General features: G+C 40.4%; 1 protein-coding gene across 2 annotated transcripts in view; it reads right to left on the bottom strand.

Annotated features, from left to right (window-relative positions):
- Nucleotides 1-2,101: 2,101 nt before the first annotated feature.
- ERMP1 (endoplasmic reticulum metallopeptidase 1) overlaps nucleotides 2,102-15,926 on the bottom strand; it is a gene marked incomplete at its 5' end in the record, with an annotated part of 34,388 nt that continues 20,563 nt past the window's right edge. For both annotated transcript variants that reach the window (XM_081103418.1, XM_081103419.1), the window contains 5 exons: nucleotides 2,102-4,983; nucleotides 5,110-5,273; nucleotides 8,632-8,747; nucleotides 9,696-9,898; nucleotides 12,926-13,078. In XM_081103418.1, the coding sequence (XP_080959544.1) occupies nucleotides 4,819-4,983; nucleotides 5,110-5,273; nucleotides 8,632-8,747; nucleotides 9,696-9,898; nucleotides 12,926-13,078 (801 nt within the window). In that variant the 3' untranslated portion in view covers nucleotides 2,102-4,818. The remainder of the gene's footprint in view (nucleotides 4,984-5,109; nucleotides 5,274-8,631; nucleotides 8,748-9,695; nucleotides 9,899-12,925; nucleotides 13,079-15,926) is intronic.

The following is a 15,926-nucleotide window of genomic DNA, read 5'->3' as shown; positions in this document are numbered from 1 at the left end:
AATGTCTAACCATATTCCCAGAGTGCCTGGGCTATTTTTTTTTTTTTAATTCCCATTAGCAGTGGAGGAGGGCTCCAGTCTACACTTGTTGTATTTTTGGTTATAGCCATCTGCGTTAATATAATAAGTGGTGGTATCTCATTATAGATTTGCATCTCCCTTATGACTGTCTTTTCATGATTATTAGCCATTTGTGTATCTTTGGATAAAAAAGTTCACATCCTTTGCTCACTTCATATTTGGGTCATTTATCTTTCTTTTGTTGATTTGCAAGAGTTTTTCTATCTTTTGGATACTAGATGCTTATCAGATACAGGTTTCATTCCCCCACTATCCAAGAGTAGCGTGTTCCTGCTTTTTGAAAGTTTGTGCTGTGGCACTCGGCTTTTTTGAAAGACCTACGTTAGTACGGTAACAGCTTTTTTCAAAAAAGTGAAAATCCTCTCTTTCAGTTAGCAACAGCAGGTACTAATGCCAATATTTTCTTCTAAGGGTTTCATGATTTTAGTTTCCACATGTTAGTCTTTGATCTATTTGAGTTCATTTTATTTATGTCCTGAGGGGGTCTAACTTTGTTCTTTTATATGTGACGATTCAGTGTCCCAGACCATTTACTGAAGTTTTTCTCCCATTGTCAAAACTCAGTAGACTGTGAGTGTATGGGTCTATTTCTGGCTGATTGCATTACACTGATCTGTGTCTGTTTCTGCTAGTACCACACTGTCTTGATTACTGTTGCTACTTTGTAGGAAGTTTTGAAAGTGTGAGTCCTAAGTTTTTCTCAAGAATGTTTTGGCTGTTCTGGGTCCCTTGCAGGATCAGCTTGTCAAGTTATGTGTGTGCACACAAAAAGCAGCTGGGATTTGATATGAACTCAATCTATAGATCATTTGGAGAATATTGCCAACTTAATATTAAGTTTGTCGGTCTTAGGACATGTCTTTAATTCCTTTCAGCAGTGTTTTATATAGTTAGCATTATAAAAATCTTGTACTTTTGTAAGCTTATTCCTAAGTATTTTATTGTTTTCCATGCTATTGCAAATAGAATTACTCTTTGTTAGTATGTTGAAATTAGATCCTACAACACTGCTGGATTTATTAGTTAACTGTAATAGTTTTTGTGGCTTCCATAGGGTTTTCGTTAAAGATCATGTCATCTGCAGCTAATCTGGATGCCTCTTGCTAGAACCTCCAGCACAGTATTCAACAGAAATGAGTAGTGTACATCTTTGTCTTCTTTCTGAACTTAGGTGGAAAGCATTATATTCAGTCTTTAACCACAAATTACTTTATTAGGTTGAGGAAGTTCCCATCTATTAGTTTCTTTTTCATCATGAAAAGGTGTTAGGCTTTGTCAATATTTACCAAATAATTGGTCATCTATTGAGATGATTATACGGTAGTTGTCCTTTATTTTATGAATATGGTATATTGCATTGATTTTTCAGGTATTAAACCAACTCTGCATTCTTGGGATAAATGAAAGTATCAACATGTTATATTTTTACAAATCAAATAATGTAGTAGTATCAAAAATATATATTGATGTACTTCCAAATTGGCTAGGCTTTTTAAATAAAGAGGTATTAAGTGCATTTTTGCTCTATTGGCCATAAATTTCTGTAAACTGTATTAGGAATGTCATTCTGCTATTATTACACCTTGTACTGGACTGTTTTGAGTAGTGATGTCCTTTTCTTGTGTGGAGATTAGAATGAGCTCTATCCAACAAAATACCATTTTCATTAGCCCTTCAGTGATTTCCTTTGCCAATAGATATGATTTAAAACTGCTAAATATGCTGAAACTCAACATTTACCAAGTAGCTGGTCATTAATTTCTGTGAAATTCAGATGCACAGCCTCATTCCACAGCCAAAAGGATACCAGTTGAAGTAAAACTAACATTTCCATTTTGAGTTCTTTGCTCACATGGCCCATTAAAATAGCAGTTATAACCACAGGAACCATCGAGGCCAGTGGTCACCAACCTCACAGACCACCGGTTCGTGACCGCTTGTCTAGGCCTTCTAACAGCTATTAAAAAGAACAAGACTTTAAAAAACTTCAAATATGAGGATACAGAATACAATAAAGATATATTTTTCTATTTTAATATACTAACTAGTATATTAAAGTTTATTTCAGTAACATTGTAAGGCAACAATTAATTCTCAAGTGAAACCAGTGAAAAGTAATGGACAGACATAATCATTTTTTCTGTAGCTTCCTGAGTCAGCAAGCTGGGTTATGGCCCCCTCGGCAACATTTTAAGAATCCTAGCATGCTGTAAACAGATACTTCATGCATCAATAATTTTTTTTCAGGACAACACAGTAAATTTTAAGAAATAATTCCTTCGAAATCACAATTATTTACACTTTCCCTGAATGTGCTACTTACATTTAAATTCTGTAGGAAATCATGTATTTTAGAATTTGCAAAGACTTTTTTTAAAAGGTTATTCAAATTATCAGATACTTAAAAAACAAAATTCTTTCATTTCAGAGGGGTTCCAACAGTGGTGTGCTTATTAATAGAGCCACTAATATTGGAATTATTTAACCATTTCTGCCATTAAATCAACATCCCAGAAGATTAAGCATGCCCAGAGATTTGTTACCAACCTTGCATAATGTGGAAGCTTTATAATACTAAAGAAAGCCTAAAAACATAATTGTTTACATATAAAGGTACAATTCAAGGGCAAAAAGAAAACCATGATTGTTACTGAAAAAAGGAGTAACAACATCCTTCCCAAAGGAAACTAATCACAAGTAACACATTTGGGGTTTTGCCTTTTTTACCTAAAAATAATTTCAGATTACTCACAAAAATATGCTTGTACAGTCATCCCTTAGAACCACCCTCTTGGATACCCAAATCCATAGATGCTTAAGTCCCATATATAAAATAGCATAGTATTTGCATATAGCCTACGTCCATCCTCCCATATACTTTAAATCATCTCTACATTACTTATACTGGTAATACCTAATGTAAGCAGCAGTTATACTGTATTTTTTAAGGATAAGGAAAAAAGTCTACATGTTTACTACTGACACCACCACTGTAGGCCTAGCTAGTCCATGTCAACAATAATGTAACTTTTTTTCCTGCATATTTTCCATCTGTGGAACCTTCAAATATGGAGGACTGACTGTATTTTAAAATTCATTGAGCTATTAAGTTTCTAACTTTTCCTCCACAACTGTGATTTCATACAAGCTATAAACACTTAATTACCGCCTGACAGATAAATGTGGCAGGAGTCAGGCACTTGAGGCTAGAAATATGTGGTTTCTACAAAGTCAAAAAAAAAGCAATGGCTCTAGTGCCCATGCATGTCACAGCCAGCATGTCATCACTCAGCTCTGGCTGCAGCCCTGTTTGTGGGCCCAGTGAGTTTTAAAGAGCCACAAATTAGGCAGGCAATATGAGGAGCATGATCAGAAATCCCATCGTGTTTCAAGAAGAATTTCCTCCCGTGATGCACACTTACTATAATCTTTCTGTTCAAATGGGTCCAAGTGCCAATTCTTATTGTAGCTTTTCTTTAAAATGTTTTGTATGTGTGTGTGTGGGGGGGGGAGGAGCCTATGCTTAGTAAATGCAGAATTAGTCCAACTTTTTACATCTCTCAACAGAAAAAAGAAAGCTAGCAAAATTTGCCAGGGATCTCACCAAGCCCTTCCACTGCTGGCGCCAGGAACCCAGGGGCACTGCTGTGATATGCTCACAGCCACCTTCTTCAAAACAAAAAGCACCTCTTAAGTCCTAGGGTTGCCATTATGCAGGGTCTGAACCCCAGCAGCTACAGGGAAGCCGTTCTGCTGGACACTAAGTTACTGAGAAATCAATCTGTTCAGCTGGTTAGAAAACAGACAAAAATAAGGACCCCATGCATCAATAAAATTATGCCCTTAAGGATTAACCTTGGAAAATTCCCTTCTACAAAACAAAGAGAATAAGTATGTATAAAATGCTCAGTCACTATTACCCACCCTCCCTCCCCAGAACAGACGCCATGGCAACCCGGCTCTGGGGCAGGAAGTGAAAGTCCTGTACTTGCACAAACAACTGATATTCTGGACCAAGAGAACCTGTGAAAACAGGAGGGGGTAGAGGATCGATAAGGTGGGGAGGGGGGACAGATATTCCAGAGGGAAATGAGCATTGCAACAAGGATTGCACTGACCACTCCTCAGAAGGCGAGGAACCACCAGCTGAACACCGGCTTCCACACCAGGGGTCCTGGGCTCCAGCGCACACCCTAGAAGCTGCCTGCAGACACTTCTCCCAGCACAGGCTGGGGCCTCAAAAGCCCAAAGCTGCTTCCCGTCCTTTTGTAATAGTTTCCTAGTGACCTACAGTAGGCCTCCAGGGGAATCATTACTCCAGTGACTGGCAATTTATCCACATCCATGACACAACAATGGTCTTGGGCTTTCATTGGAAATGTCATTTGTCTCATTAACAATGGTCTTGTAGTACTTTCAGCATCTTTCATGACTCTCCGGGGACAGCTGTTGAAGTGGTCTGTTGGCTTTTGTCCGTAAGGTCATATAAAATGACATGTTAGTGTAGTGGTAGTACCCACGTGTGCTTAAGTGCCAGAAAGCTGGCATTTTCAAGTTTTAAAAAGGCCATGTGTCACTACCCCACAGCACAACCACTACCGTGCTTGGCCCCGAGAGGGCTAGCCCACAAAACTTGCTAAAATTCACTGCCTTACATTACAAATATCCATGTAGCTTAAGGAGAGACCATGTCACCTGAAGCATCCCACAGGGCATTGGCTCAGCCCATTCACAAGGTTAAAACGCATAGAGGTCGTAGGTGCACACCCAGGCAGACGGGAAGGTCCAGTCCGGGAACTTCTCTTTCAGGGCGTCCAGCTGGGGGGACCGCTTGTCTTCCCCAGAGAAGTAGTGGGCAGCGATGGCCACGGTGACGGCTCCCTCGGGCTGCTCTTCCAGGACCTGGCAGAGAAAAGCCGTTAGTTTTCTAGCTCTGTGAAGGCAGCATACTGAGCCCGAGTATTTGATACTTGCCAACTGCCACCAGGGAACCTGACCAGTGACACCAGCAGTGCTGGGAGAGCCCACCTGTACTTCTATCCAGAACTGCCACGCAGAGGCTTGGAGTCCATGGGAGTAAAATACAAAGTAGTCCCCTCCTTTACTTGTGACCGGGGTGCCATTGCCGAGAGACCACTGAGAAAGTGTGGAGCCTTTGTGGGGTCGAACATACAATGACATATGGCTTGGTCCTGTAACAGAAGAGGAAGAAAGGTCCGTTATAACTATCTTTAAAACAGCATCTGCAAGAAAAGCAGGTAAGCCACCATCAAACCAGACTATGAAGTTCATGCCTTTTATCACTTTAAAGACACTCACTGCAAACCGAATGGAGGTTTGCCAATCTGTGTAGATCAATTAGGTAAGTAATGAGGTGCAGCAGAAACCTGGGCTCAAGTCTCAGTCCTGTCGTTGAAACATTCTAGCACTCACGAGAGCCTTTCTTCAGAAATCTAGAGAATACGCGTCATCAAACCAAGTTTTAACTGCAGCAGCCATAGCGAAAGAACTGGCACTGAGGGTTTTACTAAAACAGAGACCGGGGTGGGAAACTACTGTGTAAGTGCTGCATGTAGCAAACCAGAGAGGGAGAGCGAAGTCCAGTAAGCACACACCCACCCCCGACACTCAGAAATATAAACCTTAAGTGCCAGATAATTAAAGAGCAAAGAAGACATCAAAGGAAAAGGAGTATTACACACGTAATTACAAAACACTGACAAAGACGGAAAGCATCAGTCATAAAATGTGACTAGATCTAACACGGCCACTAAAAGAAAAGTTTTCAGCTTGGCTTACAAAGCCAGACCAATCATATACTATATTCAAGGAATATTCTTAGAGATTCCGAAAGGGTGAAAATAAAGGTATGAACAAAGGTATTATAGGCAACACAATGTTACAGAGAGCTCTTTGATGTCAGGAGAAAATAGAATTCAAGACAAAAAGCATTAAAAGTAAAGGTACTTTGATACTCAAAGCTGCAAGTTCACATAAAAACTGTTAATTCTGTACACAAAATAGCAACTATTTAATGAAGCAAAACTACACAAGGGATGCAAAATGTATATATAGAAATACATATAAGACTATAATATTTCACTCTAAGACACCAATTGAACAAAAAATTATATAAAAGACCTAAACAAAATGATCAGTGAAATAGACCATATGAAATCTGTATCAAATTTTACATGCTGATAATACGGATATATATCATCTTGGGTGAGCATAAAATATTCATAAGAGTAAAATATTAGATCACTAAAATAGCAAAATTCTATAAAATTGAGGTTACTAATGACACTGATCATAAATCAAAGCTTGAAATTATCAACAAAACAGCCTTCTACCTGGAAATTAAGGGTGTCCTATTTAAAAGACTCATGGGTAAAAGGAAATAGAATAATTATGGAAATTTTTCTAAATAATGAAAATAACTACATATATCAGAAACTACTGGATACAGGTAAATCAATGATAAGAGAAGAATTCATAGCAATAAACATTGTTTTCAATAAAATGGGTAAAAGGACAAAATAAAAAGAAAGCACAAGTTAGGAAATATTATAGATAAAAGCAGAAGTCAATGAACTGGAGAAGAGAACAAAACAGATCCACCTTAAACAAAAGTCTGCTACTATTTTAAATTAACAAGACAACCACTAGCTAACTTGATTAGGAAAGAGGCGTGGGGGGGAGGGAAGTGGAGCAAAAACAAGTATGCAGAAAGAGAAATAAAAATAAACAGAAGTTTGTAAATCACATGACTGCTTTGAAGACCTCTACACTAATAACTCTGAAAACCCATTTGAAATAGAGATTTCTCTAGAAAAATACAGGCGACCAAAAATGAACATAGCCATAAAGCTTAAGTAGACCAATTACCCTAGAAAAATTAAGAAGCTACTCCACAAAAAAAGACACAGGTGGTTTCAGAGAGGAATTCAAGCCAACTTTTCAACCAAGTGGTTCCAATGCTCCATAAACTTCCAAAGCATTGAAAATAAGGAAAACTTACCAACTGTTTTCATGATGTGTCACATTTATGATGTTTTTACATTTATAATGCATAACACTGGTACTTAAACCCGATAGAATGTAAAACACACACACACACGGACCAATATAATTCATGAGATATGCAAAATTTCTAAAGAAAATATTAGCAAACATCCAAGATCACATTAAGAAAATAACAGGCCACGACCTGATGGAATATATCATATCAAAATATCCAAGGAAGAAAAGACCTATGATCATCTTTACAGATGGCTAAAAAAAAAAAAAAAAAAAAAGGCCTTTCACAAAATTTAAAATAACTCCCTATTTTAAAAAAGATTTCAAGAAGTGCCAACTGATGAATGCTTAACATGATAAAAAATCATCTATCCTGGGAAAACACTACAGACTTTGTATAAGAACAAGGCAAGAATGCCACCATCTCACAGCTGTTCTACACGATGCTGGAAGTATTAACCACTTAGAACTGGTAAAGGAGAAATACTGCATTTGCAGATGCTATGCAGTAGTCAACAAGCTATGCCTGAGGTCTGCTTTTGTATAGCTCTCAGGCTAAAAATGGTTTATGTTTTTGGGGTTTTTTATTTATTAACCTATTTTTTTTCAATTCTCACCTGAGGATTTTTTAAAATTAAATTTAGAGAGAGAAGCATCGGTTGCATCCCGAACACACCCCAACCAGGGACTGAACCCACAGCCTTGGTATATGCTGACCGGGAATTGAACCTGCAACCTTTTTGGTGTACAGGACGATGCTCCAACCAACTGAACCACTCCGTCAGGCTTACAATTATGGCAAAGCCTAAAATATTTACTATCTGGCCCTTTAAAGTTTGGCAATTCCTGGTATACCTGGAGAACCCTTAAGTTTCCAGAGTAAAAAAAATAAAAGATCCAATGAGGTAGCAAGATAAAAAATTGACATACAGAAGTCAATTGTCTTCACACATACAAATTATAACCAGTTAAAAGACATACAGGTAGAGAAAAACCCAATTATAATAGCAACGAAACCTAGATAAGAAAAATTCTATTAACACTTTTGAGAGACAAAAAAGTAGGTTTGAATAAATAAAAGGACATTCCAGGTTCATGGATAAGGAAACTCAAAGTAACTGCAAAACAATGAAAAAAACTACAAAGGATCTTAACTCTCCCAATCATTACCTATAAGCTTCTATAATTTAAAGTGTGGTAACTGGTACACAGACAGACCTACATATAAACAGTCAAAAAAAAGTTTCTGATTTCTTGACATCTGTAATCACAAAACATAGGGTGGGTGATGTACAGCTTGCCTGCCAGGAACGTGCCTTTACTGGAATTCTCCAAATTGTGCATAAAGGATGGAGGAAGGTTTGGGTATTTTTTAGTGCTGCCTGTTAAATTTTCTTTTAAAAAATCATCAACTACAGTTGCTTTTAAAAACATTAAGCTACTGGTCACTATTATAAACCTAAGGAAAAAACATTCATGCTTAAAATTTTAAAGAACTACAGACAAGAAGGGAACTGCCGTATGACTTACCTGATGCTTCAAAGGTCAGCTTTACAGAATCCCAGGGGGTCTGCTCTTTGGATATAAGTCTGAAATGAACAGGTTCTCTGGGAGAAACTTCTGAGGCAGGAAGATACCAGTTTTTCCTATTTGGAAAGGAATTCAATATTCACTATTGCAAAAATATTTAGGATGCTTGTGTTCAGAATATTTGAAACAGATTTTGGGGCATGAAAATAAACTCTGATGAATATAATCCTATATAATGAAAGGCTAATATGCAAATTGTCCCCTCCACTGGGAGTTTGACCAGGGGGCGGGGGCGGCCAGCCAACCTCCTGTGTCCCCTCCCCCTGATCTGGGCAGGCCAGCCAGACCCCACCTGTGCACGAATTCATGCACCAGGCCTCTAGTAATAAATAATGCCAATTCTGCTGAAGCCCAGGTAATTGCAGAATAAAACCTTCCCTAAGTTAAGAATAGAGGATTGTAGGTGATCTTGATTCCACTACCCAAACTATTTCTTCTCATCTAATCCTCCACTGCCAAACACTAGAACTTTCCCAGAAATGGCCCTGGCCAGTGCAGTGCAATGGTTAGTGTTGTAGATTGGATTCCTGGTCAAGGGCACATACCTCAGTTATGGGTTTGCTCCCTGTCCCAGGTTGGGATATGTGCAGAAGGCAACCCATCGATGTGTTTCTCTCACATCAATGTTTCCCCCTCCCTCCCATTCTCTGAAAAGCAATGGAAAAAAAATATCCTCAGGTGAGGATTAACAACAACAAAATTTTTCCCCAGAAATGAAATACGTGATTTGAACTTGATGCTTAACTGCTGTCCAGTAGCTCAGTGAAGGAGGCCGCCCTCTCTAACTACTGAGATTTCTAGAGGACTTTCTAAATTTGAAAAAAAAGCAAACCCACTCTTCTGAGTGCTTCATCCCACTAAACAGAACCGTTGCAGTGACAGGAAAAGCAGTGTGAACGGACCTGACTTTGGTGTAAACCAGTGTCAATAATAACGTGTGGATACAGCGATAGGACCTGAGAACAAACCCACCTCCAGCTGAAGCAGAGGAGCAGTGAACCCACCTGATGAGAAAGTGCACTGGGAGGTACCATGGGAAACCGCAGAGGGGGGCCCTCTCCTCGCACTGCGCTCGGATGGTGTCGTTGATCTCCGGGACGTGGGGGGTGATGTGAGACATTCCAGTGTAATCAAACCCATTGATCCATATTCCAGAGTCCCGTTTAACTACTTTTCCATCCAAGTCATGAAATGTCCTTGTCATGTGCTGAAGAGAACAAGACTAATGAGAAAACTACTGTTTCAATTCCTTCACCCGTATCCCCACCGCAGACAAAACCAGAAATGAGGGGCTGTGGAGCAGCACAGGCGCCTTGCACGCTGCCGGAGGGAGTGTGTGCTGGCACGATCACCTTAGGAACCGGCTTAGCATTGCCTAACGAAGGGAACACGCGCCTACCCTTCAAGCCAGCAATCCCACTCCGGAATACGCACCTTAGAGAAGCCTTTGCCCTGCCCACCTTAGCAAAACCCGGAAACAACCCAGATGCCTATTAACAGTGAAGTGAGCAAACTGGGGAGTCATCCTACAACAGAAGTCGGCTCAGCAAGGAAAAACAACGCACGACAGCGACACAAATCAACGTGGACGATTCTCATGCTCTGGGGCAGAAGAATGTTTATGGAATGGCTTTACCTGTAAGAAATTCAAAAGCAGGCAGAACTATGTGTTGTAGTTCCGGGATTTATACATGCGCGGCAAAATCAAGAAAACTAAGGTAATGATTAGCTCCACACTTCGAGATGCTGGGTGAGTGCTTTAGGGGCTGGGAGGAGGGAGATGGAGAAAGAGTTGGATCGGTAAGGGTCAACTGGGTTTTCTTAAGGACTGTTGATGTTCTTTCTTTTAAACTCAAAGATGGGTTGTTTTATTATTTCTTACAAATACATTTTGACTTTTTTCCGCTTTTTTCTTACAAATATATTTATATATTTAAATTTCATATAAATTCTGAAAACCATGGACACTAGAACTCCTTTTAGATAAGGACCTACGTAGTCCACACACATCTACCTTTCAGTGTTGCATGAGACTAATTCACGTGCAGAGAAAAGTGGGAATCACAGCTCACCAAGAGGTGGCGGACTTGTGCTTAACAGAATTCTGGGAAAGGACACCAAGTTCCTTCTGGAATAGCTTTATTAACAGCAGAAAGCAGCCTGAAGAGTATCATACGGGAGAAGAAAAAGGGCTGCACAGGGCTTCGGTGCTGTCTGTGGCTGCTTTCCCTCTAAAAAAAAACAGCAGCTGGAAGATCTTCAAATATTATCTGGCCCCTCACAGGAAAAGTTCACCAACTTCTGGCACTGACGCAAACCCCAATTCCAATCAGAACAGGAGTTTTTAAAAATAAAAATATGGTTTGTCCTAAACAGTACTGATTTAATTATAAAAATTAGACATGCTGTTGTATACCTGAAACTAATATTGTATGTTAACTATACTTTTAAATTGAAAACATTTAGCAAGTCACAGATAATATTAAATCTCCTAAAAATTAGCTGTTCTCACCCAGCTGGTGTGGCTCAGTGGTTGAGTGTCAACCTATGAACCAGGAGGTCACGGTTCGATTCCTGGTCAGGGCACATGCCCGGGGTTGCCAGCTCAATCCCCAGTAGGGGCCATGCAGGAGGCAGCCAATCAATGATTCTCTCTCATCATTAATGTTTCTATTTATCTCTCCCTTCCTCTCTGAAATCAATAAAAACTTTTTTTTTTTAATTAGCTGTTCTTCACCAAAGGTTTTTTGCAAACTATAAAATGTCACATAAGCCCTAGCTGGTTTGGCCAGTGGATAGAGTGTCAGCCTGTGGACTGAAAGGTCCCGGGTTTGATTCCAGTCAAGGGCATGTACCTTGGTTGTGGGCACATCCCCAGTAGGGGGTGGGCAGGAGGCAGCTGATCGATGTTTCTCTCTCATCAATGTTCCTAACTCTCTATCCCTCTCCCTTCTTCTCTGTAAAAAAAAAAATCAATAAATATATATTTTTAAAATGTCACATAAAATGTATCACTATGTCCTCCAGTATATAAACAAGGACTGGTTGGCCCTTTTTCAAAATCTCTCTGATATTTAAGTTCAAATATTATTACTTATGCAAGTCCTTGAATCATTATCTAGGTTGTGACTCAGAACAACCTCTAGCAGAGAAGATGACTGTAAATAAAGCAACTCAGTCCTTCCTCCTGCTTTATAGAGCCAGTTCTAAAAGTTTCCAGGAAGACTTGAAATATAAGAAAATTCTAAATTTCATTTTATTAAACCTTTTCCAAATCACTATATTTTCATTGTCACATATTACTTTGAGTGTTAACTAAGATCAATTTTACTAGCATTTAAAAATATCTATTTTAGGCCCCTGCCAAGCAGCTCAGTTGGTTCGAGCAGCAGTCGCCAACCGGCGGTCTGTGAGGTCCGAAAGGTTGGAGACTGCTGGGTTAGAGCATCGTCCCCATAAACCAAGACTGTGAATTCAATCCCTGGTCAGGGCACATAAAAGAATCAACCAATGGCCAAAACCGGTTTGGCTCAGTGGATAGAGCGTCGGCCTGCGGACTGAAAGGTGCCAGGTTCGATTCCGGTCAAGGGCATGTACCTGGGTTGCGGACACATCCCCAGTGGGAGATGTGCAGGAGGCAGCTGATCGATGTTTCTCTCTCATCGATGTTTCTATCTCTCTCCCTTCCTCTCTGTGAAAAATCAATAAAATATATTAAAAAAAAAAAAAGAATCAACCAATGAATGCATAAATAAGCGGAACGACAAATCAATGTTTCTCTCTTCCTCCCTACCTCCACCCTTCCTCCCTCCCTCCCTCTCCTCTAAAAATCAATAAATTTAATAAGTAAATAAAATACCTATTTTATTTTGCCAGTTGATAGTTTAGATTTTTACTGGCCTGCAGGAATTCTTACAATCTGTACTTCTAAAAGCTCATTACGCCATGATATATATTTGCTCTTATTTTTCAAAGTGGGTGCATTTTTACAATTTGAACAGTGATAAAACAACGAGCAGATATTTCCAATTTGGTCTCTTGGGAAGTATCCAGCTGGTAAGAATGCCTCCTGATGGTCAGTCTTTTCCTCACTGTCTTACCCAGAATAGTCGAGTACAACTCAAAAGGTCAACAGTAGGAATGTCAGTTGGTTTTCCTGTTGACTAGTGAAGCTCAAAACACACAAGGCTTTCCTCTCCAGAATTTCAAATAGCTCACGCAAAACTGCTCTTACCTGAAGAAACACTCTCTTTGGCTTTGGACTGGCAGGATTGGAGCTGTATGGGAAAAAAGTTCCACTGCAAACAAGGAGGAATGTAATTGTACACACCAGAGCTAAAGTGAGCATGGTTTTTTGTGTGCTTTTGGCAAGGTAGATGAAGTTAATCTAAAACACAAAACACAAAAAAGGAAAAATTACCACTGGCAGAAAGGTGGCTTTAGCTATTTTATGACAGGTGCTATACGACAGATCATGAAGAAAATCTATCAGCAGGTGCTCACACACGCTCACACACTCCCAGAAACTCAGCACTAGTTATAAGGGATTCCCATCGCACGTCAGAACCTGGATGGGGGAGAACGCCCCGCTGGCGGCCACGGCGGAGCCTTCCCGACAGACAGCAGTGGGAGAAAGGGGGCAATCCGTGTGTCTGCTCAGTTGGCCCCGAGACGGGAGGACGTAGCTCCATCACCAAACCATGACCTCATTTTATTTCCTGTTCTGTCAACGTGCTGTTAACACAGATGACTTAACTACCAGCACTTCGTGACATCAGGCCTTTATTAAAGAAACGGAGGTAAGCTTTCAGGCCTATTCCAACAAGACTCCCACTTCACTCATCATGCCTGCATAGAATGCCCAGGTGTGGGATCCCTCTGGATGGGCTTTCAAGACTCTGCCTGGCTCCTGCACGTGAGGAAAAACTACAACACAAAGTAACAGTGTCCCTCCCAACGGCACGGGTGTCTCAATCTCAATGCGGCAGCCAAAATCCTAACTAAGCTTATTAACTGTAATGAAATCACTACATTAAAAGTTATAGGGGACACACATGACTCAGGCGCCTTAGGGGTTCTGAAGGAACCCCTTTGAGAAACCATGATCTAATCCCAGCTCCCCCTTTTGTCTTCTCCCCCTTATCACCCACCCTCTAGGGTCAGTAAGTAGAAAAGAACATAAATATGCAAATACTTTTGAGATGAAAATAGAAAATTAAGCAAATAACCTACCATATACTCTACTACATAAAATTAAAGAACTTTATATCTACAGTGTACCAATATCCCATCCAGTGTAATCTCCAGAACAATACTGGTCTTAGATAAAGGATCTTACGTTTTTACTACTGTGAGCACAGAACTAAGTTCCCCAGGCCTCAAAGCAGTGAGTTAGCAAAACAATCTGCTACCCCATTTAACCCACATAACCATGACAGCCGCAGCACGCCAGAATCCCCGGAGACCTGCTAACTGATCACTTGACAGGAATTCAACTGCTTTCTAGCAAATACATTTAATAAATCCCTAAGGACTGGAAGAAAAGCTCTCCAAAGTATGCTTTCTGCTTCCATTTCCCATTACCAAAGAGATGGCTCACCCTATTAATAAGCCACTATCCTTAACACTCAACACACAAGGAAATAATGGGAATGACAACCCGCAGCATCAAAAAGCAGCAGAGCTGTTTCACGTAATGAAAATTATATGAGGCTTTAAAGTATTCCAAGAGGCACTTTTTAAAAATATATTCTTATTGATTTCAGAGAGGGAGAGAGAGAGAAACATCAATGAAAGAATCATTGATCAGCTGCCTCCTGCACACCCCCTACTGGGGATCGAGCCCACAACTCAGGCATATCCCTAGACCACAATCAAACCCGGGACCCTTCAGTCCACAGGCCAACGCTCTATCCACTGAGCCAAACTGGTTAGTGCCAAGAGGCACTTTTAATAAAATCAAAGCTTTCCTAAGAAAATATAATTTAGAAGATAATATGCTTTAATCCCCTTTCTTATGGTTTCCAAGATTCCATGCTTTGGGGTCATTTTCAGTTTCCACAGTGAGGTTCTCAGAGTTCACTTTGAACCCTTCCATGTGGAAAAGAACTGAATATCCAGTCACTGACTACGACTTAATACTCTGAGGGATCCAGTTCATAACTCAGCTGACTCTAGATCAGAACTTCTCTACAAGACAATGTTCCACCATCTTTAATCCTCACAACAGCAAACCTATCTAGTAATATGTACAGAGGATTTAGAGGCTTAATATTAAAACCAAAATACGTAAACCCTGAAGGTAACAAGAAACATTTCAGGATTTTCCATCCATCTCTGCAAATACCAATAAGGACTTGATCATTATATCAAATATAAAATGGCTGAAACTGGCTCAGATTTTTTTTAGGACTAGTACGACGACTGCAAACAACACTGTGCATAGGAATCTACAGGACTATGTATGCTGTTGCGTATACAGCTACTTACTGGCTACTTAAGGGACTTGCGTGGGTAATGCTGGTCAGGCATGTGGCCTGCTGGCCTGTGGCTAGATCCTAACATCCTCCACACAGAAGCCCTTTACTGAATCAAATATGAAAAAGCTCACTATCATCTCCACAGAGGAAAGAACACTGTAAAGCCACAATCACTTTTTCTATTTGGTCCCCTAGCCCCACATTTCAGAGTGTGCCCACGGGTATTCAGTAAGTACTTCTTATTCTTAGGAACTCCGACGAGAAGTGCCACACAGAGACCTGCCTCCCCTGGCGGGGCCAGGCCAGCGTCCGGAGTCCTGGACGGTGTCTGCACCTCACAGGGCAGAACTCGGCATGGAGCCTGTTCTAACCAACGGGGTCCAGCCATCAACTCTGCTCATGTCCTTTCTTCCCGCTGGAGAGTCCCGGGGAAGGGAAACGGGTGGCAAGGGCGGGACTCTCACCGAGGGCAGAATACTGAATAAGCAAAATGACAAGCCTGTGATACTTTTTCATCACTGCTAAGCAAAGGCACCGTGGGTGTCCTAGGTGTACATCCCTCGAGGAGACAAGACTCAACTGTAAGCCAAATGGTCACGGAAAAAGCCTCATCAGAATTAGTCTTCCTTTACTCGCTCTAACAAGCACCAATAAAACTGCTATGTATTATCACTAGCCTCCAATGAGTAAGTTCAAAGCACACTATTAGGAATCATTCTAAAAATTCACCACTAAGCCACCCCTACCAGTCCTCAC

Source organism: Myotis nattereri (genome assembly GCF_964212035.1).
Source record: "Myotis nattereri genome assembly, chromosome: 12".
Taxonomy (NCBI): Eukaryota; Metazoa; Chordata; class Mammalia; order Chiroptera; family Vespertilionidae; genus Myotis; species Myotis nattereri.
Note: the sequence above shows the minus strand (reverse complement) of the source record. Positions and strands in the feature narration are given on the sequence as shown.